The sequence below is a fragment of the Perognathus longimembris genome, chromosome 2 (assembly GCF_023159225.1).
Source record: "Perognathus longimembris pacificus isolate PPM17 chromosome 2, ASM2315922v1, whole genome shotgun sequence".
Taxonomy (NCBI): domain Eukaryota; kingdom Metazoa; phylum Chordata; class Mammalia; order Rodentia; family Heteromyidae; genus Perognathus; species Perognathus longimembris.
Genome location: NC_063162.1, coordinates 120,962,251 through 120,987,872, shown reverse-complemented (window position 1 = coordinate 120,987,872; position 25,622 = coordinate 120,962,251). Strand labels below are relative to the sequence as shown.

The following is a 25,622-nucleotide window of genomic DNA, read 5'->3' as shown; positions in this document are numbered from 1 at the left end:
TAGTGGCAAGAGTGCTTGCCTTGTATACATGAAGCCCTGGGTTCGATTCCCCAGCACCACATATATAGAAAATGGCCAGAAGTGGTGCTGTGGCTCAAGTGGTAGAGTGCTAGCCTTGAGCAAAAAGAAGCCAGGGACAGTGCTCAGGCCCTGAGTTCAAGCCCCAGGTCTGGCAAAAAAAAAAAAAAAAGACTGTGTATGTGTAAAATAGTTCAGATGTTTTAACTTGGGCACTCTATCCCTCCCTCCCTTTTATTTTAACAGAAAGTTTCCATTTCCAGCAAGAGGAAAAACTTAGCAGTTGGAGAGTCACTCCTTGTCCCTGTATCCCTTGGCTTTTTGTAGATCACCAAACAGGTGTTCTTGGTAACTAAGCACGGATCTGCATGGAGAGTGGAAGTTATTATTTATTCTCAGACTATGCAGTAAGTGACTAGTTTTACACCAGAGAACTCTTTACTGCATTTCACTCACCTCCAAAGGTTGGTTGCCTTCTACTTCGGAAGTTTTACTTTGTAGCTCATTTGTTGTATCTCCTGCGAAGAAAAAACAGAAACAACAACAACAAAAAAACCTTTACCATACTATTAAGGCCACACTGTTTTCCTACTTATTTGAATTTTTTTGTTATTATACATTCCAAATCAATAAAAGCAAGAATTATTACCTTTTTGCAAGTAAATATTTTTTAACAATACTCCATAAACACATATTCTTACAGCCTAAATCAGAATATATTCTGCTTTAAATGGAAAAAATCAAATATATTCATATTTTATATAATATATGTCATATTTTAGATATGGCATGAAAGGCAATTTACTTTAAAATAAAAGCTCTGTCCCCCAAATTAAGATTTTCACACGATATACTTTTCACAAATGTTTTCTCTGGATTTCATTGGACTAGAAATTAATGTTTCTATGTATCAATGAAACTAAATGCCTGGCAGTATTTATTGGTGGAAAAAGACAATGAACAAATCCATCAATTAGCTTTCAAGTAATTGTTTGGTAACTAAGACTGGTGCCTGGGTGGGTTATATTAATAAATGAATTTGAACTACAATAACTTGAAAGATAATAGGACAGGTGTAAACATAGTCGAGCAAGCAAATATAAGCACAAATGACTTATTAATGACTTAATTCAATTTAATTATAACTAACAGTTGGTAATTAACACATGATAGGTATACAATCAATTAGGCTACTACTTTAGAACTTAATAAGAGGCTAAGTTAGCAATTTGTAAATTGCTTCTCCCACAAAAATTAAGCAGGATTAGGAATGTCTACTAGAGAGAAAATAACCAAATTTGTGGATGGAAGCCTGGAAGACACTAAAGTTCAGAAATTTGTTCCTATAAGGTCACAGTATTAAGAGTAATGATTGTGCATAAAACATGGAAAGCTTCATATTTTTGTATGAAACATAAAAGTTTTGTTTAGCAGTGGCTATAATGAGGAAGAGCCCCATGAAAATTTCAAAGACTTAAATAAAATCCTGTTAAGTCATAAAACCATGAAAGAACTTAAGATAATTTGATTTCCTAAATATTTAGAATATACATGTCAATATATATTCTAGTCATTAGCTTTGTTCACAGTTGTATACAACATTATTATAGTTGTGCAAGGTTCAGAATAGGTGTTCAATAAATTAGCAAATTTCTCTTTATAGTTTCTCATCTATAAATCTGTGACAAAAGACCTCAAGTTATTAAAAAAAACTATTTGAGCATACAGTAATGTTTTTCTTTCAAAACTTATTTGTGAAACTGAAAAGGCAAAATTTTTATGGGATACCATTTTGAAATATTGTTACTAGTGATTCATAATTATGGCACGATTTACTATATTTTAGAATGAGCAATTAAAAATAATAAAAAAGCACTATGAACTTTTGGGGTTATGTATGTAGATAACAAAGTTAATTATTGTTACATGAAAAATCAACCTACTCTTGCAACCCAGGATGTCAAAAAACTATTCTCATTGACTTTTTAAGTCACTGTTTATAATGACCACTGATTGTCAGCTGAAAAGGAGCCTTATATTTAGAAATCCCCATTTTTTCTGTCATTGAAGGGCATGATATCCATTACTAATTTGCAGGTGGAGAAACAAAACTACAAAAGATTTATTTGCTAAGTATGGATACAAACAGCCAAAGTAATACAATCTCTAATAATAACTCAAGGTATGTTTAATAATAGACAACTGGGGGGAAGAGGGTCCTTTAAGACCAGAGACGTAGAACATTTCCTTATGTATCTATTAGACTCCATAGAAAGCTCAAAGAGTATAATCTTTAAAAAACATTAAGTCAAAGCCTAACAAAGTATCAGGAAATGAGTACTTTTGAGAGGGGAGTAGATGCCAAGGGGCAAGGAGTAGAAGAATGAAGAGGAGAAGCTGGTAGCATGAAGGCAAGAATTCACTGTATATGCCACAGAATTGAGAAAAGGAAGGGGTGAGTTGAAAGTGGGGGTTGAAGATGTTGAAGTGATAACTTAGATCAAGATTCATTGTTTACATAAACTGCTTTGTTAAATGATGAAAAAACCTAAATATACAACCTGAAAATAAAGAAATGTAAGGAAAGGGATGCATTGGGAGGGGTGAGTGTAAATTTGGAAGGGGTGACACTGATCAAGATGCAGTGTATTTACAAACTGCTTTGGTGATAGGCAACTCCTTTGTAGAATTAATTTAAGATAATTTTTAAGACCCACACACGCACACAAAAAGTATGTAAAACTCACAATTAAAGTCAATGAGTCTAAGAAAGATTATCTCTTAAAATAATTACTATTTGATTGTCACATAGCTACACAAACAGTGTATTTGGCTAAATGATCTAGCACAAATCTGTGCTTCCTTTGTCATTTTCTTATTTCAAGGTATCTCCGCAAAATTTTCTCCATTTTTCCCTATTGTTTGAACTCCCAGGAAGGTTATCAGCTATGTGCTCTTGACATCATACAACACATCTGCCTGGAAGCAATGCAGAATCACTATTTACTGAAATGCCATGTCTGGTGATGACTCAGATAAGACAATAACTGATTACAAGGAAAATTGCCATCTGCAAGATTTTTTCTCTATAAACAAAGGCACAAAATGAAAGCTGAACAAATGGTTAAAGGACAGAACAAGTCACAATAAAATATAGTGTTTAAAATTTTTCTAACTGAAGAATTATTTTATAACAGGAAAATTCATTTATATTCTATGTTTTCTATAACCTGCATAAAAGTTAGACAATTTGGGGCATAAGGAATGTAAAACAAGGTACTTTAAATTTCAAATATCATTAACTCTTGCTTGTATGTTGGATGGAATAAAAAATTCCTTTTGTGCTGGGAATGTGGTTTAGCAGTAGAGTGCTTGCCTAGCATGCGTGAAGCCCTGGGTTCGATTCCTCAGCACCACATAAACAGAAAAAGCCAGAAGTGGCACTGTGGCTTAAGAGGTAGAGTGCTAGCCTTGAGCAAAAGGAAGCCAAGGACAGTGCTCAGGCCCTGAGTTCAAGCCCCAGGACTGGCAAAAAAAAAAAAAATTCCATTTGCACATCAGTCGTTTAAAAAAAAATTAAACACTGACATTGCAATACTTTTCCTTGCATAGGCTTTTCAAAAATGTCACAGCTGGTTACTACTTGACAGGTAAATGAACCATCAGGGGTCAGAGGCACTTTGGTGACCTGCCAAGATCTTCCAGAGAGAAGGCAGTCAGTCACATTGAGGCAGAGCCCCTCTCCAGAGACTGGTGAAAGTTCCAGTAGATGAGAACTACGACCGGAGGAATGAACTGGAAGTTAGATGACAGAGTGTAAAGAAAAGAGTCAACAGCTCTGAAAGGAAACTTTGAAGGCAAGATCTGGTGTTGGTTCCACTCCAAGCCCTCCCCACTTCATGACACCCTACGCCTCACAGCTTGTTTTCTTCCCTTTCCCAGGTGATGTCAAAGACTTCTGCCCAGAGTAAGCCTCTGTCCTTCCTTCTAGTTTTTTTTTTTAAATAAACATACAGTTTCCTTAATATTTTTTTGGAACTTTGTAAGAACAGAAACTAAGGCAAGAATTCCTTTTACACCAAAAATCATGCTAGTTTGTTTAAAATGTGGCTTTTATTTAGAGGACTGAGTAATGATAAAGGCCACACATATATACTAATAAAAGATCTGTTAGAATTTAAAAGACTAAAGTAAAATTCTCCAATAGTTTAGCTTAAAAGGTGGCCATTTTTTTCTATTAAAGGCCAGACAGTTAGTATTTTAGGCTTTGCAGGCCATATGGACTGTGTCACAACTTCACAACACTGCCATTGTAGCCAAAAGCAGCCACAGACAATATGTAAGCTAATAAGTATGGCTATGATCCAATACAATCTTATTTATAAAAACAGGTGGCAGGCTGTAGTTTACCAATCCCTGTTTTAGAGGAATATATACACTGCTTTAGGGTTAAAAAACTGAATAGTATTTGAGCTGCATGCATTAGGACATGAGAAAGGGACAGTCATTAGATTATCATCTTGATTTCATTCTACTTGGTGCAGATGGGAGGCAGGAGAGGAGAAATAGTGGTAAAGAGTGAGCACTAGGAACAAGGGAAGGCAGAAAAGATTCCCTGGCATGAGAATGGAATCTGAGTATCTCTGTAGGTCACAAAGGGGAGGCTTGTGTGGAGGACTTGGTTAGAGAACTCTTGGTTTATGCTCTATTGATTTTATTCCTGGCCTCACTCCACTTTTCTGTCTGTGGATGGGTGAGTAAGAGAGCACTTGGGTGCATATGGTTCTGCCCCTTTTTCAGAATGGAAGACCACACAGAATTTGTTACTCTAATTTTCAGCAGCTTCCTCCTATTTAGGGAAGCCTGCTCCAGTCCTCCACATCTAGGAGTAAGATTAAGAAATACATTTTCCTCCCAGATCTAAGTTACACTTTTCCGTGGAAGCGTCTTAGGAAATAAACTTTGATTTCCATTGGTCTCTTTTTAACTCCTTTCAAGTAGCCAATTGTCATCTGAGAACAAGGCTAATGCTAGCAGCATACTCTTGGACTGAAGAGCACCCGGAATGGGCTTATGAGGATGAAGCTGGAGCCATGCTCACATGCAACAAGTCACGGTAGCTGTTTCTTCTTTACTCTAAAAAAAGAGAGGATTTATCTAAAACTGCATATCTGAGAACTCAATCTACAAAACATTGCTTCCAAGGATTTCACATGGAAAAAAATACCTCTGTGGTCAAAAGTATGAGAAAAACCTGCAAAACCTGAATCTTTCTGTTAATTTTCAATGCATTTTGCATGAGAATTTCTGTAGAAAGGAAATCTAAAACTTTCTCCTAAAATATATTTGGCTGTAGAGCATTTCATTCACCTGGCACCTATTAAATATCTTTCAGAGTCTCACTACTACTCTATGGTCAGACTAAATTCAATAGTTCTGAAGTGAAGGTTGATAATAAAATATTTTTAACTGATTCTTCAGAAGACTCTCAATATGGCCAAATTTATTCTCTTTTGAACATTTACATGAACATTTACTTTGAACACTGAAATGGTGTTAAGATATACTTTATCTCCTTTGAAGATTTTTTTTCATGACTATTAAGTCATTCCATTGCACTTGGGGCAGACTAGCAGAATGTGGTTATATTCTATCATAGAATTCTGATTTCATAGTGGCTCATAATCAGCACAGGAGGAAGGGATAGCCAGCACCTTGAAGACATAGGAGAAAGCCCCAATACTTAAAAAAATATCTCCCCCACAAATTCAACCAATTAGGGATTCATTAGAGTTAATGAGCTCCTCTTTTAAAATGCAAATACCCTCTGGGAGTGTTTTCATATTAGTCATTCACCATGTGAAGTAGTGGAAAGAACAGTGGAATAGCCATGCCATTAACTCCTTTTCAATCTTCAGTCACACTCATTATACCAGCCCCCCCCCCCCCCACACTGGAAAGAAAATGGACTTAAAATCTGTCAGAATTCAACCCAAGTCCTTTATCATATCTATTATCTTGTGAAGTTACCTAAAGTTCTCAGAGCCTCTATTTCCTCATCTGAGAAATGGGAAGAATGATACATAATAACGGTGTTACAAAGACTAAATGAGAAAACATGTTAAACATTAAATATGGAGAGGAAGGGACTGGAGACAAGAGAAATGTGGTGGTGTAGCAGTGGTATCATCTCTTCATAAAGTCCCTATAAAATTGTTATGTTGATACTTAACCTTCACTATGATAATATTAGGAGCTGAGGCCTTTAGGAAATAACTGGACAAGAATAGGATTAATGTTTTTACAAGTGGCTAAAGACCAGAGTTATCACCTTCTACTATGCCAGGACATTGCTAGAAGTTCTGTGAACCAGGCAGGAGACCTAGATGAAATACCAAAATCTGCCAGCACTTTGAGCTTGGAATCTGCAGCCTCCAGACTTTGAGAAATAAAAACTCCTATTGTTTTCAGGCCACCTGTTATGATATTTTGTGATAGCATAGTAGCCCAAATGGACTAAGATTTTGAAGGTGACAGAGAAGCCCTTGAATGCTTGGAAAGCTTTATTATATTCATTTAATGAGGGCAGACATGGTAGTATAACATAAGGCTGTTGAAGATTTTAAATCACTCTATACATGCTCCTTCTCAATACTTAGTAAAACATGGCTTAATTTACCTGATTAAATTAATACTCATTTAAGTCTCCCACTTCTTTCCTGCCAATTGAATCCCTGTTTTCTACCACAATGGAAAGAGGAATGGAGAGAGAGAAAAAAAGACATTGCCTTTCCCTTGAGTCTGGTCAGGACTCTGTGGACAATCGTTACAACCTCAGAGGGAAATGAACCAAGAATATGAACAATTAAGTCACAAAAGAAGGAATATACTTAGGAAACAAACACAGGAAAGTGTTCAAGCTAAGAATTAAGGAAAAGCAAATTAAAATGGCACCAAGCACATACGAAATTAGCAGTCCAAAATTAACACAGATTATCAGCAACGGATGGGATGCTGCCACTTTTCTGGTAACAGTGTAATAATGTTCAGTAAACATCTGCTGATTTGACTTTAGGTAGGAAAGGACAGCCAGAAAGAATTCTACACACACATTCACTAAGGAGTGTTAAAATATAACAATTTAGGGGCTGGGAATATGGCCTAGTGGCAAGAGAGCTTGCCTTGTATACATGAAGCCCTGGGTTCAATTCCCCAGCACCACATATATAGAAAATGGCCAGAAGTGGCGCTGTGGCTCAAGTGGCAGAGTGCTAGCCTTGAGCCAAAGGAAGCCAGGGACAGTGCTCAGGCCCTGAGTTCAAGGCCCAGCACTGGCAAAAAACAAACAAACAAACAAAATAACAATTTAAACTAAGGGTTCAATAGAACAGGTAATCTACTTTAAAAGATACTTTGTTTTAATATGTATTTCCTATCAAAATTTAGATATCCTATGAGATTTTATCCTCATGAGTACTATTAAAATCATACATCCAAAATCTTGCTTACTAGTTTACAGGCTTAGTGTCACACTAAGTAGCTTGGAGTATTTACTCTGGGATGTAAGAATATAAGCAAATCTAGCAGATGTCACACCCATTGATGAGCCCAAGTATTCTGCTTTCAATTAACTTGTTTCAAATGCTAAGGATGCTTTGAAATCTAACTTGTTACTTGGAACTATGAAATGATCTTTTTTTTCTGTATGATTTCAAAGCAATCCCCAAATCAATTAAGATGTTTAATAGTAGGTAAACTGTAAGCATTCATTCTCACTTTTAGACTGGAAAATGAAAACTTGAAAAGGCTAAATTAATGTTGTGCACAAGTATTTGTTTAATATTGTATCATGCTGTATAAGTCTGCTTCAAAAGGCTTATTACACCTTTATAAATGTTACCAATTATCTTCCCTAAAAATGTATATACTGAGAAAGAATTTGAGCTACATCCCAAAATGGCACTACTAAGAGAAAGCTCTGCAGAGGTCTTCTCTGAGCAGTCTCTGTGGACTGTACAACTCTGAGAACAAACACAATACACCAAAAATTGTACAGTGTATTTAGCTTGAAGCTTAAATTTGCAAACAGAAAAAATAACAAGCTCATTCATCTCCAGCAGGTTCTCTGGTTCCTGACTGTCAATGTGCCGTCCCTGGAATGGCAAAGATGACAGTAAACAGCAACAAAGCAAACACAGGTGGTAGATAAAACACTCACCAAATCACTCTGACTACAGACCTGAAGACCTGCAGCAGATGAGAATTCCAACCCTTGCCATAATTTTTTTTTTAAAGATTGTGAAATTATCAAAATGTATATGAATCGTTTTAAAATACTGTATGATGGGGTGGATGATGTCCATTTTTCTTTGGATCCTCAGGTATGGTTTGGCAATGTTTTGGAACATTAACAAATTCAATAAAAAATAAGTATATGGAGGAAAAAGTCACTCAATATTCAATTTCTTTCAACCAATAGAACAGACTTATAAATTATGGGTTTTATTTTCCTTACACAACAGTTATCAGAAGATTTTTCTGAAAACATGCCAACAATGAAAAAAAGTTGATAGTAAAAAGGTATAAATCACATTTCACAATTAGAAGCAAAGCTACACATGTCAGATATAATGAAGCATGACATGATAACTAGATGAAGTTCAATTCAAAATGCAGAAGAGGTTGGGTTTATTAAAAATATCAGACCTGTCATTCAGTTATATAATTTGATTGTATCAAATTATTGTCCTGAGGATTACAATACAATATGCTGTATCATTTTTTAAATGCTCACATAAGGAAACAAATTTTCCCTTTAGTACCTTACGTATAAACTAGGCATTGTGGACAGTATTTGTAGTTTCAGCTACAGGCAGGAGAAAAGAAATGAGGGAAGAAGAGGAGGAAGAGGTTTCCAACACCACAGGTAAGCCAGAACCCATTTCCCTAAGGAAGTTTAGCTCATTAACTAGAAATAGCAATGGGCAATCACCAAAAGGCTGCCAGAGAAAGAACTTGAATGGGTCCAATTCAGTGTTTAGGGTTGCAAACAGACCTGCCTCCTTTGATGTATTTATGAAAAACATAATATGCAGAGTGGAAAAGAAAGTGAAAGTCACTGGATAGCTTGGATGTCTCTGCCCCAAGGGGAAACAAGCAAGGGGCTGGAGGTAGCAGGGAGCCAGGCATTCATATGCATAGAGGCAAATGCAGAGGCATGCAGTTGCCACAGTAATAGCACCACTCACATATTTCATTATGTCTAAGAAGCACTTGGCTTCAAATTCCTGAGTGTCACAAGAGATCCTGACTCAGGAAGCCTAGTGAATGGCCCACAAGTCTGGATTTTTAGCAAGAATTTCAGAAGATTCTAGAGCAATAGGCATTATTTTAAGAAACACTGAAACAGATTAAGAGAGCCTTATATAGCTAGAATATTATGTGTATAGAATATTACATATAGATTGTTATAATTTTTAGTATAATTGTTCCCTTTTTCCTTCAGTGTTCCCTCCTATCTTGTTTAAATATTTAGAGAATATGTACATCTCTATATTATGATTGGGCTCCATAACATTAGTGGTCCAAAAAGAACTTACATCAGGGTCTTAAAAGTGCATTTGTACATCCATGTTCATAGCAGGACCATTCACAAATGGTGGAATCAACCCTCCCCCAACACCACTGGTATATTATTCATCCATCAAAGGAGAAATCCAGGTATATATGCTATAACATGATGAGCCTTACTAAAGTAAGCCCATCAAAGAAGAAATACTGTATGATTCCCCTAATATACCAAGATTTAGAGACAAAAGACCAGTGTCTTTTGTGTAATGGGTAAACTCAGAGTTTTGAAAGCTGAAAAATTTTACTTTGCATTATGTTTTACAAGCAAATATAAATATTAACAAAGAAGACATACTTTCCTCCACTGAAAGTATAATAGTGTAAGTCAAGTCTACTATTCATCAGCACATGTATTTTTTTCAATTTACTTTAATAACTGTATATACAGATGCTACAATTAGTCTACCACCTTTTTAAGAGAAAAGGAAAAGTCAAGGGAAAGAAAATGACTTTTCCTTCTCTGATAGAAAACTGGTACTGGCTTTACCACCTTGCTACAAGAAATAATTTGCCCAGCTCCCCAATTACCATGCCTTACAGTATAAAATAAAGCAATATCAAAGGAGCACACTTTGATAACTCTATGACAATTATGTACAGTGACGTTTATCTCCCAGCTTGTTTGCATTATACTACTAGTAACAATGTAGTGTTGATTGTACTAAATATAAACATATGCTTCTCCTTTTAAGACCTTTTTTTAAAAATGAAGTTTACAGGGCTGGGGATATGGCCTAGTGGCAAGAGTGCTTGCTTCCTATACATGAGGCCCTGGGTTCAATTCCCCAGCACTACATATACAGAAAATGGCCAGAAGTGGCACTGTGGCTCAAGTGGCAGAGTGCTAGCCTTGAGCAAAAAGAAGCCAGGGACAGTGCTCAGGCCCTGAGTCCAAGCCCCAGGACTGGCCAAAAAAAAAAAAAAGAAGAAGTTTACAAAACATGGAAGTTTTAGAAAATTGAATCAAGAAATCTAAAATAGAAACTGCTGAACACTGAATACAAAGATGAAGCACAGTTATTTTTTTTTTTGGCCAGTCCTGGGCCTTGGACTCAGGGCCTGAGCACTGTCCCTGGCTTCTTCCCACTCAAGGCTAGCACTCTGCCACCTGAGCCACAGCGCCCCTGCTGGCCGTTTTCCATATATGTGGTGCTGGGGAATCGAACTGAGAGCTTCATGTGTAGGAGGCAAGCGCTCTTGCCACTAGGCCATATTTCCAGCCCCGAAGCACAGTTCTAGATTATGTAAAACACCAAAATTAATATGAACATCCTTTAAAGAAAAATATGCAAACTTCCTTTTGAACAAGAGACATGTTTCAATCCTCTTACGTCATCAAGTCACTAGGATGGAAAGAAGAGGTTGGTCACAATGAAACTGAGGTGTTTGTGGAGACTAAATATTAACAAATATTGGATGGTCCCACTGCTTTCTTGTGTTTCTTTCCTTTCCTGTAGAACTCATAGGAATATAGCTAGATGCAGTGGATTTCCCCTGTCATGTCACCTATTTTGGAGGCAGAAATGGGGTGGATCATGGTTCAAGGCCAGCCTGGGCAATTTGTTAGTGAGATTCCCATCTCAACAAATAAACCGGGCATGGTAGTTCATATCTATAGTCCCATCTGTGTTGGAGATAGATTTAGGAAATCATAGCAATAATGGGAAATTCTATCTGAAACAATAACTAAAAAGGGCCTAGGAGTATCGTTAAACTGAAAGAAAGAAAAAAGGAAGGAAGGAAGGAAGGAGGGAAGGGAAGGGAAAGGAAGGGAAGAGAGGAAGGAAAGAAAGAAAAGAAAATTTCAGGAGTAGAGGAAAGGAAAGAAGAAGAGAATCATAAACTCTTGAGAGTCTGCTCACTAGCAGATCTAATAACTTGGAAACTCTTGAGTCAGGAGTTTCCAACTAGTTTGACTCTACAAAGTAATCATTATGGGAAGAAAGCTGTAAAGACATAGGTCCTGAAGAGCAGGATACTCTGATAAGAGCCCAGGTGGCCAGGGCTAAGGAGTATGAGAATTTGCTTGATTACAGAGTGGAAAGTGAAGACAGAATGAAGACTAACCTTCAACTAAAACCCAGGCCACTCAATCTTCACAGGTGAGCCTCAACTCCACAACCTCCAGCCCTCAGTAGAATTCATGCCCCTTTTACTTATTCCTATATGTGCTCATGCCTCTCTAAAGCACTTCAGACATCTGTGATCATCATTTAGTTAATTATTAGAGTTGCTATGCAGCTGCTGTTCCCACTAGACCACCAGTTTCATGAGGACAATGGCATGATTATTATTTGCTGCAGCATATCCAGCATCAGGACAGTGGCTGGTAACAAGTAGGCAGAGGGCAGGCTCTTATTAAATAGCTCTTTTCTGGTGGCTCCACTGCAGTAAATGCTAGCATAGTTAAAAGAAAGGTGACAGTCAGGAAAATAAGTTTCTAATGAAACTATGGGTGAGGGCTGGGGATATGGCCTAGTGGCAAGAGTGCTCACCTCATATACATGAAGCCCTGGGTTCGATTCCCCCGCACCACATATACAGAAAATGGCCAGAAGTGGCGCTGTGGCTCAAGTGGCAGAATGCTAGCCTTGAGCAAAAAGAAGCCAGGGACAGTGCTCAGGCCCTGAGACCAAGCCCCAGGCCTGGCCAAAAAAAAAAAAAAAAAAAAGAAACTATGGATGAGATGAGGGAAGCTGAAGAGGATATATTAAGACTGGTAAAGGAAATGAGTTTATTAATAGTACTTTGAACTGGGTGAAAGGCAGCAACTACACAAAAGGCAAAGGAGAAATTGGTAATCACTGCTCTCATGTGTGATTTGGACAGGGTTAATGCAATAAGCAGCAGCAGTAAGAGACATGGAAACACTTCTCAGAAGTTTTAAAAAGAACAAGGACACAATGGTGACCTTGAAATTACATTAGGAAAACTGATAGGCCTCTACATATATGGGAAAAATGAGGGAGTGAAAGATTTTGCTGGGCTCTGTGTGAGTTTCAGACAAGATATAAAATGTGGCTGAGAAAGCAAAGAATTCTGCTTAAGTATTTTTATTTTTTAATAGTGCTATTATTTTTTAGTTTACTATGAATATGTACTTGACTAATTTTAAAACACAAAAAATTACCACATCGGGAGCCTGAAGTCAATGACTTATGCTTATAATCCCAGCAACTCCGAAGGCAGCAACCAGGGGGATCACAGTTGGAGGCCAGCCCAGGCAAAAACCTCATATCAACCAATATCTGGACTTAGTATACATGCCTGTCATCCCAGCTATGGTAGGAAGAATGAACAGAAAGACCAGGGTTCAGACTAGCCTGAATAAAAATGGCTAAAAATCCAAAAATGGCTAAAAGTAGCTGTCACCATTGGTTCATGCCTTTAATCTTAGCTACTCAGGAGGCTGAGAAATGAGGATTGAGGGTGAAAGCCAGCTTGTGCAGAAAAGCCCATGAGACTTTATCTCCAGTTAACCAGCAAAATGTTTGACTGGAGACATAGTACAAATGGTAGAGCACCAGCTATGAGCAAAAAGCTAAGCTAGAGTACAAGATCCTGAATTCAAAACCTGGTACTGGCAAACAAAAAAAAAAAAAAAACACAAAATAATCGAAAGCAAAAAGCACTAGAAACATGGCTCAAGCTGTAGAGTGCCTGCCTAGCAAGTGCTCCAAGTTCAAACCTCAGTAATGTCCCATCCAATAATATAGAGTTGAAAAACATGACAACAGCACAAATTAGTAGAGCACCTGTTTAGCAAGTGCAAGGCCTTAAGTTCAAACCTCAGTACCACTCATGGGGGTAGGGGAGAAGAATACATACCAACAAATTTGCAGGACTTTTATTAAACCCAGAGAACTAAACTATTAATCTGAAGTTATATTAGGATGTAAAGAAGGAATTACTAATTTCAAGTCTGGTCAAACTGTGACAATGCCGATTTAAAGTTATAAAAACTGTATATTACTTATGTACCTAAACATAAATTTCTAATTATCACCACCGAGTTCCATTGTATTGCTTGCTTTTGTGAGCTTGACACTCAAGTTGGAGCAGGGAATGTCTTGCCCTCAGGTATGTGACAGATAATGCTTCTCAACAGCTTTCTGTGCTCACCTGCCTGCATGGATAATTCTGTATGGCTCACAATGATATTATGCATATCCAAATGACTTTTGGAAGAAAAAAAGGTTCCCTAGCCCTGCTGGAGTTCTTAATCAAATTAATGTTATCGTATTTCTGATTTCAAATAAATTTAGCAGTTTTCTAGTACGCAATTTTAGTAAAATCCAAATTCAACTGCATCAACACCTAATTGCAAAGCACATTTTAAAAATTCCAGTCTCCATAACATTTTTTTTTTTACCATTTGTAAGATGAGAATGGAAAAGAAACATTCACCATGAAGCTCTATTATGCAAAGTTGGCTCAGAGTAGCTGCTTCAGTCAAATCAACTTGTCTGAGGCAAATTCTTTCTCTTCTTCCACTCATGTGTGAACTTAAAAGGAAGCAAACCTTCTCTAGCTGTCAGATTCCCTCTCTCATGCCACAACAAAGCACTTCAACATGAGATGGGCAAAGTACCTGAAGATCAGAGCATCTTAGCAACACAAAGAGCCACTTGGTCTAAGGCAAGAGCAAAAAATATTTCTCCCAACATGGCTTCCAGAGTGGAGAAATACTGAATCCTTAGCTGTTTGTACAGCTATGCATCTACTTACTATCTCCTACCAAAAGCTGGGTACAGGATAAAGTATATTGTTCTTTGTAAGTATTTGATCCTAAGATTTTATAGCACATGGTATGATCAGCAAGTTTCAGACTAGGAGTGAGGTGAAAAGCTGTACACTTCAGTGTATAGCCAAAACAGGAAACGGAGCTATTGAAAACCTAAACATCTAAAACTTAAAATAACTTGGTGTGTACCCATTATTTCTGGTTATCCAAATACTTGTTTCTCTACAAGATTACGAGCCAATCCGATTTCCTAATGTGTGCATGTGTGTATGTAATATGTATATATGCAAATATATAGGGAAAGAGGATGTTCAATAATATGAGTTAGTCTATGTCTGTCACCCTCCTCTCTCTCTCTCTCTCTCTCTCTCTCTCTCTCTCTCTCTCTCTCTCTCTCTCTCTCCCTCTCTCTCTTCCTGAGTAATTCAGTCCCAGCAAGAAAGGCAGCAGGATGCTGGAGTCAAAAGAGAGAAAAGGACATGGGGAAAGAGTGGTGGCAACAGTCTAGATCAGCTCATTGACCTACTACAAACAGGGAACAGGAGGCCAGAGATCATGTCTTTACACCAAGAGGTGCTCAAATAATGAAGAGGATAGCATGAAGGGATCCCCATTGTTCAAAACTGGAAAATTTTAAACATCAAACAAAAAAATGACCCTAACATCATAATCTATTAAATAGATATCAACACGTCCATAATTAAAAATTGAGTAAATAGATGAGAAGAAACATTTTCCTTATAATAGAAAGCCAATTGATGGTGAATGAAAAAGGATGGATGAAATTATAAAATTACCATTTGGCAACTGCTATAATAAGAATTTTCAGCCAGGAAATACACACAGGTGCTAAAGCTAGTGGGTAAGGAGTTTATGAGGAATAACTGATTATGAAGTCTCACGATATAACCACCAAAAATTGATAATTAAGAGAGAATGGTAATTTTACAGTGGAGCAATCTGGTAAATAAGACCTTTAATAAATGACCTTGGTTAACACTGCTAATACTGTTCTACCTTGCAGGATGAAACAAGAACGTATTACTTCCATGAAATTCCTAACAGAAATTCCTGAATCATAATCTCAGTCTACTTATAAGAACATGGCAGAAATTCCCAAATTGAGAAATATTTTACAAAATAATTGGCCTATAATCTTTAAAAATATCTAGGCATTAAAGGTCAAGGAACACTGAGTAACTAGGAGAGAATGGGGATTAAGGAACCATGACAGCTCTTTCTGTTCTCCATCCTGGAGTGGCTTAGAGTGAAAAGGAGAACCTCATATATCTGCAATCTCTCCACATCCTGAGGGAGAGAGAGATTCTGAGTAACCCAGGTGTCAAGCTAGCTAACAAGACAGATGCCTTGTACTTTCCAAGTACCCTATCAGATCCTTTGGAATCAACACAGAAGAAGAGTGTCATCTATACCTCAGTGTCTGGAGCCAACACAGAAGAAATATTGGAGAAAGTCTAAATATGCAGAAGTATGTAGGAGAAAAAAAAATCTTTTCAGGTGCTGGAAACTCTGATCTGGGGATATAATATGACCCAAACATTGGTATCTATGGTCTGGGCTTCTTGGTGGGGCCAGGTAAGGCAGGTTTCAGCATCACAGACAACCACAGAACATGCTGTACTGGGTTCAAACACAGAACCAGAAAAGAGAAAGGATACATCATGGTACTACCCATTCTTCCTGGCAAATAGATTCTCCTTGGATCCAAAAGTCTAATAGAATGTTTTAAGCAAAAAATCCAATATATGTTTGTTCCAAATTATATACACACACATGCAGAGAGAGAGAGAGAGAGAGAGAGAGAGAGAGAGAGAGAGAGAGAGAGAGAGAGAGAGAGAGAGAGAGAGAGAGAGAGACCCGAAAACATACAGAATTCGTGATTCTGGACTAGACTGGTTTGCCTGAAAGACACCTTTAGGATAGACACCTTTAGGATAAAACATAAACATGGCTTTGATAGTCAATTTTTTTGATGGTTGATAGCTGTTCTTTTAGAAAATACATATTAAAGTATTTGTAATTAATCGCGCATTGTTATTCCCAAATGAATTTTGAAAAAACGCTGTTCATATTATTCTTATATTGAAGGGTGAAATTATTTTAAAACAGAAAATAAATAAATGAAAGGAAAAGTTGAGTATAAGAGATCTGAAAAAGATAGGTATAGAGATCACTACTTCGGTAGACATAGGGATATAATTCACAGGCTCCTTTAACATACCAACCCAACCCAAAAGTTCTCTAATGTCACTGACCCTACTCCAGTTCAGGTCATGAATGCAACTTACTATTCATTTACTTGTTCAACTGAGTACCTCTTGGAACACTGTTTACTCAGTCAAAAGGAGGTAAGATGATGGGGAAAGTGATCCTGGCAGAGAATAGAAAAATTGAGAGGCAGCACATTCAAGGATCTGAAAGTTGTACATGTGCCATGATTGTACAGTGGCAATACAGTCCAGTGTTCCTGGCAAAAAAAATAGTACATTTGAGAGGCAGCACATTTAAGGATATGAAATTGTTTTTGTTTTATGTTACCATGATTGCATAGCAGCTATACAGTCTAGTCTCCCACCCTCTAAGCTTCCTATTCTTTCTACCCATTTCCTGCTTTTTCCTTTTTTTGGCCAGTCCTGGAGCTTGGACTTAGGGCCTGAGCACTGTCCCTGGCTTCTTTTTTTTTTTTTTTGGCCAGTCCTGGGGCTTGGACTCAGGGCCTGAGCACTGTCCCTGGCTTCTTTTTGCTCAAGGCTAGCACTCTGCCACTTGAGCCACAGCGCCGCTTCTGGCCGTTTTCTGTATATGTGGTGCTGGGGAATTGAACCCAGGGCCTCATGTATAGGAGGCAAGCACTCTTGCCACTAGGCCATATCCCCAGCCCCCTGGCTTCTTTTTTGCTCAAGGCTAGCACTCTGCCTCTTGAGCCACAGTGCCACTTACCACTTCCAGCTTTTTCTGTTTATGTGGTGCTGAGGAATCGATCCCAGGGCTTCATGCATGCTAGGCAAGCACTCTATTGCTAAGCCACATTCCCAGCCCCTTACTGCTTTTTCTTAAACACATATATAGACATTCTCTCAATCCTCAACTAATTTATGGCCCCACTGTGATTAGGAAAGGGTTCAGTTCCTTAATGTCCAGGACCTATCCCTTGATTATTCTCTTTCATCCTTGAGCTGTAAGTCTTTCATCTCCAATTCTGTATCATAAAGCAACTTTTGGGATTCTCAATACCTTCCTCTCAAGGTGTGCTGTTCTCTGCAGTGAACAGTTCTTCCCATCCTATCTTATCTTCATTCAAGAAAATGTTTTGTTAATATTAGTTTTCAAGCGTGCTGCTGATGCATTCATTTCTAGCTCTGATGTTTCCTTTCTACTTTCTCTTAAGGTAAAAAGTTTTTAACAAACACCCATAAAAAGATAAGTTGTGGCATATATAGTTCCAAATTACACATAATGCATAGATTTGTATGTATGAATATATGTGTGTGTATATAAATAACATATGTATATCCCATAGTATAAAAAAACTAGATTTTCAATTTTTTTATTCCACTCTACAGTCACTAAAGATACTCTATTTTTTTATTTTGACAAGAGTAAATGTATTTTAATATCCACAAGACATGGTTTATAGACCACTTGGAGCAAGTTATAAAAACATCTATAATTGATCTGACCTAGATTCATTTCACACTTAGACAAGACGGGTGCTACCAATCTGTCTCTTAGGAGGATTAAGTGAGACCTTAGACAGTCTCTTCTTAAAAATCAGCAAAACTACCATCCCAAAGGAGAACAGTTAATCTCTGGGTAAGACTTTGCCAGTTAGTATGTGAGTCTACACAAGAGATTATACACTAAACATTCTGTTATTGTTGTTGCTGTAGGCACAGAAGGTCAATAATGTGGATTAACTAGGATTAAAGTATTATTTTCTGATTAAATTTGTGGTTCAAGTTTCTAGGTACTTAACAATAATGCTTAAGATGAAAGAAAAATCAGTTTAATTTAAAATTAATAAGAAGGAAATAAACAAATGCATTCAAAACTTTAAAAACTAGAAGTAAGCTATTTAAAGAAAAATAAATGCTTTATTATATATACAATAACATGTATGTACATGACTTAGATGTATGTTCTTATTTCTGAGAAAGCAATAGATAACACATGATAAAACATTAGACATGTCCACATATGCAAATGTATTCAAATAAACAAGTAATGTAAGGTGGTAAAGAATGATCCAGAAGGCACATAAGAATATAAGAGAAAAATATCTGAAAGCAAATATGAAAGAATTTTATTTTCCACTCATTTCCCTTGACGTTTATTTTTCATACCTTACAATTTTCTCCCCAAGCTACTATATTCTGAAAAATAAAAAGAAGCAAAACTGGAAATTAATCAAAGAGAAGTTTAGAAAATGAAAAAATGGAAAAATCAAAAGTAACATAGATAGCAAATAAAGTCATTTTAATAACTACTTTGCCTAATGTGAGAGATTTTTACATTTTAAAATGTCATTTTCTGTTGTTGCTGTTTAATGTGTGCTTTGCATCATCATTCACAGCATAAGGCTTACTAGATAGAAGAGTACAAGAAGGCAATGAGACAAACAGGACTAAAAAGCACCAGCAGCAGGACTTGGAGAGCATTGGTAATGGACTGGTAGAGTGCTATCAAAGACTGCCCATAAAGGCCCAGCACTGAGCACAGCTGACTCTAAACTTTCTCTCTCTGAGTGAAGCAGGAGACTAGACCCACAGTCTTGAGTACAGTATCTTGGCCAAATCTCTAACTACTGAGCCACACTCTCCCTCCAGTCAAACATTTGCACTCAGATATATAATTAATTCCCAGAGTAAAACAGTAAAATGAAAACAACAATGGAATTAAATGGTATTGAATGTAGTAATAAGTAAAGCAGATGAAACCTCAAACAAGGAACTCAAAAGGTCACTGACAATTAAGATAAATGAAATTAAAGACAAGATATGTAAGCACTTAATTGAAATCAAAGAGTATATGAATATGCTAGTACAAATGCTAGTACAGGTATGAAGATATAATAATATAAAAGTTAAATGGTACATTCTTTCCAGAAAGAAATTTTGCAATGTAATTAAGAAATTTTGAAGGGCTTAGAAATTTATGTATACAAAGAAGTTATTTATATGGTTATCTCTACAAGCAAAAATCTGGCAAAAATAATAGAATGAACAAATTATCCATACAAATTATCCATATAATTGGATAGTATATAGCCACTAATGTTTGACTAAACACTTACTAATGCAGTCCCTTGCTGCATAATGACAATTCAGATAATGATAGGCTGCCTATAGGTTGTCATAGTATGCATATAGGAGCCAGCTATGGTGGCTCTTGCCTATAATCTTAGCTACTGGGGAGGTGGAAAGAAGAGCATCATGGCTCAAGCCAGGCCCAAGCAAACAGCATATTTTATCTTAAAGAACAAGCTAGGACTTGTAATCCTAGCTGTTCAAGAATTAAAAGTGGATAGATTGTTGTGTGAATTACCTAATAAAAAACTTGAGACTCTACCTATAAAGTATCTAAATGCAAAAGGGTGCTGAGCACAGCTCAAGTGGTAGAAGAATTACTCAATTCAAGACTATGAGTTCAAACCCCAGTACCACTAAAAATGATATAAAAAGTATTCATGGAGACCATTACCATGAAAGCAATAGTCTCTGGATTTGACAATGAGGTCAGTGATAGCTTAACACTATGAATTTCAATTCTATGAAGAAGACAGAAATGTATCACAAGAAAGCATGGGTGGTAATGAGAGAAGTCAAAGCACTCGATGGTGAGAAGGAAATGGAGTGAGACAAGAGACAGTGTCAGACTGTGCCTAGGGAGGTTCAAGGCCCCTGCTTACCTTTCCTGGCAAAACTAGGTAGGAGATTATCTACTGTGCCTATGAAAGAGGGGACTGGAACTGGTGCCTGCCAGGGTAAGAAGGTTTGGATTTAAACTTGGGGGAAAGTGGTAGGTTGGAATCAAATACAGATAAATTATAGGATTATCAAGGAGCTTTGTAGTACTCATAAAGAATCTGTTTTAATTTTTAAATATTTGCTGCATTCTCTTTCTTTAGCTGCCAAGAGTTGGGGAAAAAAGCAAATGGATTAAGCAATCCCATAACTATATAATACTTAACTGTTTTCAAGTGTCTTTTACAGCCTCCCTCTCTCTCTCCTTCTCTCTCCCTCTCTCTCTTTCTCTCCCCCCTTTTCTCTCTCTCTCTCTCTCTCTCTCTCTCTCTCTCTCTCTCACTTTGAGATGAACAACCTGTTTGGTATGTAGAACAGGTTCCACTCTACATGTGAACAAAGATTGAGAGAATAAAGAATAGCTCCTCTAGAATGTTCAGCCATCTAGGACTTGAATCCAGATCTTTTTTATTCTAATTCTGATAATTAGGATTTCCAGTAAACTCTCACTACATCATGCTTCTTTGTATCTTCCTGCTGCTACCCTAAAACTGTAATAACCTAACCCGAACCAGTTCCTTGGTTACAATTCCAACTTTCCAATTTATCCCACACTCGCCTTTGCAAACTACTTTGTCCACGTTTTACAGATGCAGGGGTCTGTGCAGAAGTTACAGCATCGCATCAAACTTGCACAGCTGCTCAGAAAGGGGAAAGAAAAATTTAGTGCACATCAGGGCTGTTTGCTAAAAGAAACTGAGTAACAAGCTGCAGTTCCGTTTGCCACTTAGAATAAACTCAGAGGCCTGATGCTCAGTTGTTTTCTTAGAGTTTATAGTAAGAAAGACAAAGAATTAGCCCAAGAGCCAAAGAAATGAAAGCTGGACTGATTCTTTTCTAAAACCTCCAGTCCACTATAGGGTCCTTCTCCCATAATGCCTCCCAGGTATGGGCTGAAAGCAAGGCAATATTTGAATGGCAATGAAGTCTTGAAGTCTCCCTTAAAAAATCATCTAGTATGATCTATAATAATGCATATTTGCAATCCCAGCATTTTGGAGGCAAAGGCAGGGTAGAGTTTGAGGCCAGCCTAGACTACTAGTAAGATTGTCCAAAAGAAAAAGGAATAGGGGGTGAGGAGGTGGAATGGGAGAAAATCAGTCTATGATAAACGCTTTCAGCAAACCTGAAACTGGCACCTTTATTTTGCCTATCATGAAACTTTTGTTTCATAGTATGTTGGACAATCAGTATAAAAACTCACAGTGGATAAATGTCTAATAATAAATCTTGGTTGTTTGTGAACACAACTGTTTAGTTTTTTATATTCAGCTCCCTGACCTTGAAACTGTTATTTTGCTACTGCAGACTGTAATGCAAATTAAGGCATTTCTATTCTTATTTCAAAGTCTGTTGTATGCTTTTCAAAGTCAGTTGACAGTCTAATGTTGGTTGCACTTTGAACTGCATCAAATCTATACTTCTGAAGCTTTATTTCACTATTATTTGACTAATATGTTTTAAAATTTATTAAGAAAAATGTAAAATTTTACTTCTTATAGTTTCCAGTCTCAACAAACAGGTTTATAGCATTTACATATAAAATGGACCTAAGAAGCAGCCTCACATTTCTTTTCCTAAAGATCACTAAATTGCTTATTGCATTAAAGTTAACCTAAATATAACTGTACAATTCTTCATTGTAAACATTATTTTGAAAGCAGAATGTTCACACGCTACATCATCTTAAACACTGGACTTTATAGTCTGAACTTCTTATAGAAACAAAGACTTATTCTGTACAGAGCACTGTATGTTTTTCTAGAGCTAAGTGATACTGTGAAAAAGCAAAATCCTGCTAGCAGAATTATGGCAATATTTCTGATGTTAAGTATTAAAAATGAATACATTGAAGGTGAAACTCTTTCTTTAAAAAAATGACTCTGTTATATTTAATCCATTTTCACACACTTTTTCTTAATTACACTACAGCTGTCTGGTAAGGCACAACTGACTACTTCCATCATGAAAACAAACTGTACCCTACCATCTAAAGTTCTCGATTAAAAAGCAAGGGTTTTTGTGAGCCCAGAGAAAAACGGGTGCAGCTGCTCCATTTCACGAGGCAGGCACCTCTAGTCCATTCAGCTGTGAAGAATGGCAATGACTGTAAATTGTTCTTCCTGATCGGTTCCACAATAAAAACAAACCACACTACTTTCAATTTTTCAAAGCCAATTTTTTTAAGCCTCCAGTACACTGGAAACAAGAGTTGTGTTCTTCTGATTCATGGCCTTTGATTTCTACATAAACGTCCCTGTATGCATGTAAAAACAGGTCCCTGCAGGATACTCACAGACTGTATATATTAACTTACCAGATGTACCAGAAGATAGAAAGACCATCAGCCTACCTTTTAAAGCAAGATACTCTTTAACAGCTTAAACTGCCTGTGACTAAAGGATGACTGCAAAGAACATACGGTATGTGGCAAAGCAGTAGGTAGTTCATGAGAAACTTCAGCATGTTCACAAAAAGTGCAACAAATGGTTTTGAACTTGTATAGTAAGAGTCTCTATTAAAATCAATAGTACTAAATGGAGGTCAAGGCACATCTGCATTTTGCAAATAAAACACTTCAAATCTGATAATAGTCAAAATAATTGATGATATAGTTTTGTTAAGAAATTCAAAATGTTCCCAATTTAGTTCCAAGAACTAAACTTGAGATCTCCAAAGTATTTTTCTTTGATCACACACGTAACAATTAAAAAATGTTAAAAGTATGTCTCTCCTATGCTTACTTCTCTAAATTTACATAATACATACATAATCTGCACACTTAAAAACATGAGCACTGTACCAACATGTAATACACATTTTAAAACATATGTAAAAGTAGACAGTTGTTAAGCAAGGACCAGAAATAATTCACAAAAGAAGTTTTAAGACTTGGCACTTTTCTAACAAGTATGTTCAAATGGCTCCTGGGACACCACTTCGCTCCTTCCTAATCATGGGCACCCTAAGTGGACCATGGCTACTGTGAGGCCAAGTCACATCCTGAGTGGCTGTGGATGAATTCTTTCATTCACATTCTCTGAATATTGATTCTGTAAATTTTACCCTGCTACCAAGAAAGTTGTTGTTGTTTGGTGGAGGCCTAAAGATATAAAATTTACAACAGTTTTAATTCAGACTCATAACGAGGATTGCAATCAAAGTTAAGTGTTATCAAACTAGAAAACTAAACAAAACAAAAAGACCAGGCCTATGAGTCCCTTACTTTGATGAAAAACTTCTGGCATGAAGCTACCAAAGGTTCCTCTCTCACAAAAGACCACAAGCAAAATCACCTACTATCAAACAGGTTCCTTTTGAAAATAGCCTCTAGAGACTGTTTCAGTGACTGTACCCTCAAACCATGCTGGCCTTTTTCCATAAGTCACCTGCTGATAATTAACCTTCCTGAAACCCTAGCTATATGTGATCTCAGACAAAAGGAGTTCTCACCAAGTAATAGCTCGTTGTTTTAATTGGTCCCTATCAATAAAAGCAATGCAAAAGATATGTACTGAGTGAATTGCCAAAAGCCAAAACACTTTTACACACATGTGCATGCACATGTGCAGGAACACAAACCCAAATATACCTCGTTTGTCTTTTTTCTCGGTGGTCATTTGATCAGCCTGGGTCAGTCAACATGCCACCCGACTAATGAGCTGGGTATAAAGTAGGCACTCCATAAGCATTTGTTTGGGGAAGTAATCATACACAGCAAAACCCACCCCAGGAGTGGGCAGCCTTCTATCAGTCATGTGATCATGTGAAAAGAAAGGATTAATAGGTATTCTCCATGTGTAATAAAATAAACGTGCATATTACTAATGCAGTCCTTTTCATAACAAATTCATTCTAAATTTAAAACACAATTCTCTGAAGTTCACTATATCTTAAAATAAAACAAAAACACTTGTTTTTTTAAAGAGCACCTGCTTTTGAAATGTTTGTGGAAGATAAGGCTACCTAGGGTCCTGAATTACAAGAGTAGATGTATGGAATTTTCACTAAGGGTTCCTCTCTCTACTATTTCACTTACCAGGTTGCCCTGAAATGAGTGTCTGAGGCTTATTCTGACTGGTGTGCCCAAATGTGGAAATTACACACACGTAAATGCTAAACTTCTGTATAAAGCAATGAAAAATCACTACTCATTAATTCACAACTGATTCCCAACACTTCTTTGTCAAGCAGAACACATACATGTAAAAATACTAACTAGTTGCTGAATGATTAATTCAATAAACATTTCCCAACCAACTAAAATTTTATGGATATTGAAGGAAATACAAACATGAATAAATAAGAAGGTTACAGTCTAGGGGAAGAGGAAAACATGGTTAAAATACGTACATAACTAGTAAATACATTAAGTGCTCTAACAACATTCATACACTCATTCAACCATTATGCTGAAGACCTAGCCATGAAAAAACTGAAACAACCACTTTGACAATAAAGAAAAAAAAAACTGAAACAGCAATAACAATATCAAAGAGCTTAATTAATAAACAAATGAGCCAACAAAATGAAAACACACTGAGGGCAGGTGTCCTCAAGCCAGTTCAGAGTTTCAAGTGCCGGATGATGGAGGTGATACAACCTAAAATGCCCTTCTGTTAAAAGTCTGAGAAAAGAAAAAAAATCTTTCTAAAAGTATGAGGGTGGCAAAATTATGTTTTCTTTTATGAAAAAACAAAGGCTACTTTTGTGTTTCTATTGTTTCCTAAAGAATAAAATTTTGTAGGCAATAATTTTGACTAATATTTCACTTTAATTTGGATAAACCTTCCAAGTATTAGGTAATTAAATAAACAAATAACTAAGCAAACAAAATAAGGAACCAAAACAAATTAGTACACAGGCTACTATATGCTACAATTACAGCTAATGGGGAGGAAAAGTATTTCTAACACTAGTTCTGAATAATGAAAAAAATCATAATGAAAATAGTCAGCATATATGTTTCCTTTCTTTCTCTCATTCCTCCTTTTTTCTTTTGTTTTGCTTCTTCTAATTCTTTTCTTAAAATATTTGTATTAGCTTAAATATATGGAATGCTTCACAAATTTGTGTGTCATCTTTGCACAGGGGCTATGCTAATTTTCTCTGCATTGTTCCCATTTTAGTATATGTGCTGCTAAAACGAGTGCCAACATGTTCCCTTTAATACTCAAAGTACATTA

The 25,622-nt window shown here is 36.7% G+C and overlaps 1 protein-coding gene and 1 non-coding gene across 3 annotated transcripts in view; both read right to left on the bottom strand.

The window, feature by feature from the left end:
* Umad1 (UBAP1-MVB12-associated (UMA) domain containing 1) overlaps positions 1-25,622 on the bottom strand; it is a 165,638-nt gene that overhangs the window by 49,270 nt on the left and 90,746 nt on the right. For both annotated transcript variants that reach the window (XM_048340075.1, XM_048340076.1), the window contains one exon: positions 475-536. In XM_048340075.1, coding sequence (XP_048196032.1) covers positions 475-536 — 62 coding nt within the window. The remainder of the gene's footprint in view (positions 1-474; positions 537-25,622) is intronic.
* LOC125347395 lies at positions 25,483-25,589 on the bottom strand. The gene has a single exon (XR_007210183.1). It is a non-coding gene; the product is annotated as a U6 spliceosomal RNA (small nuclear RNA).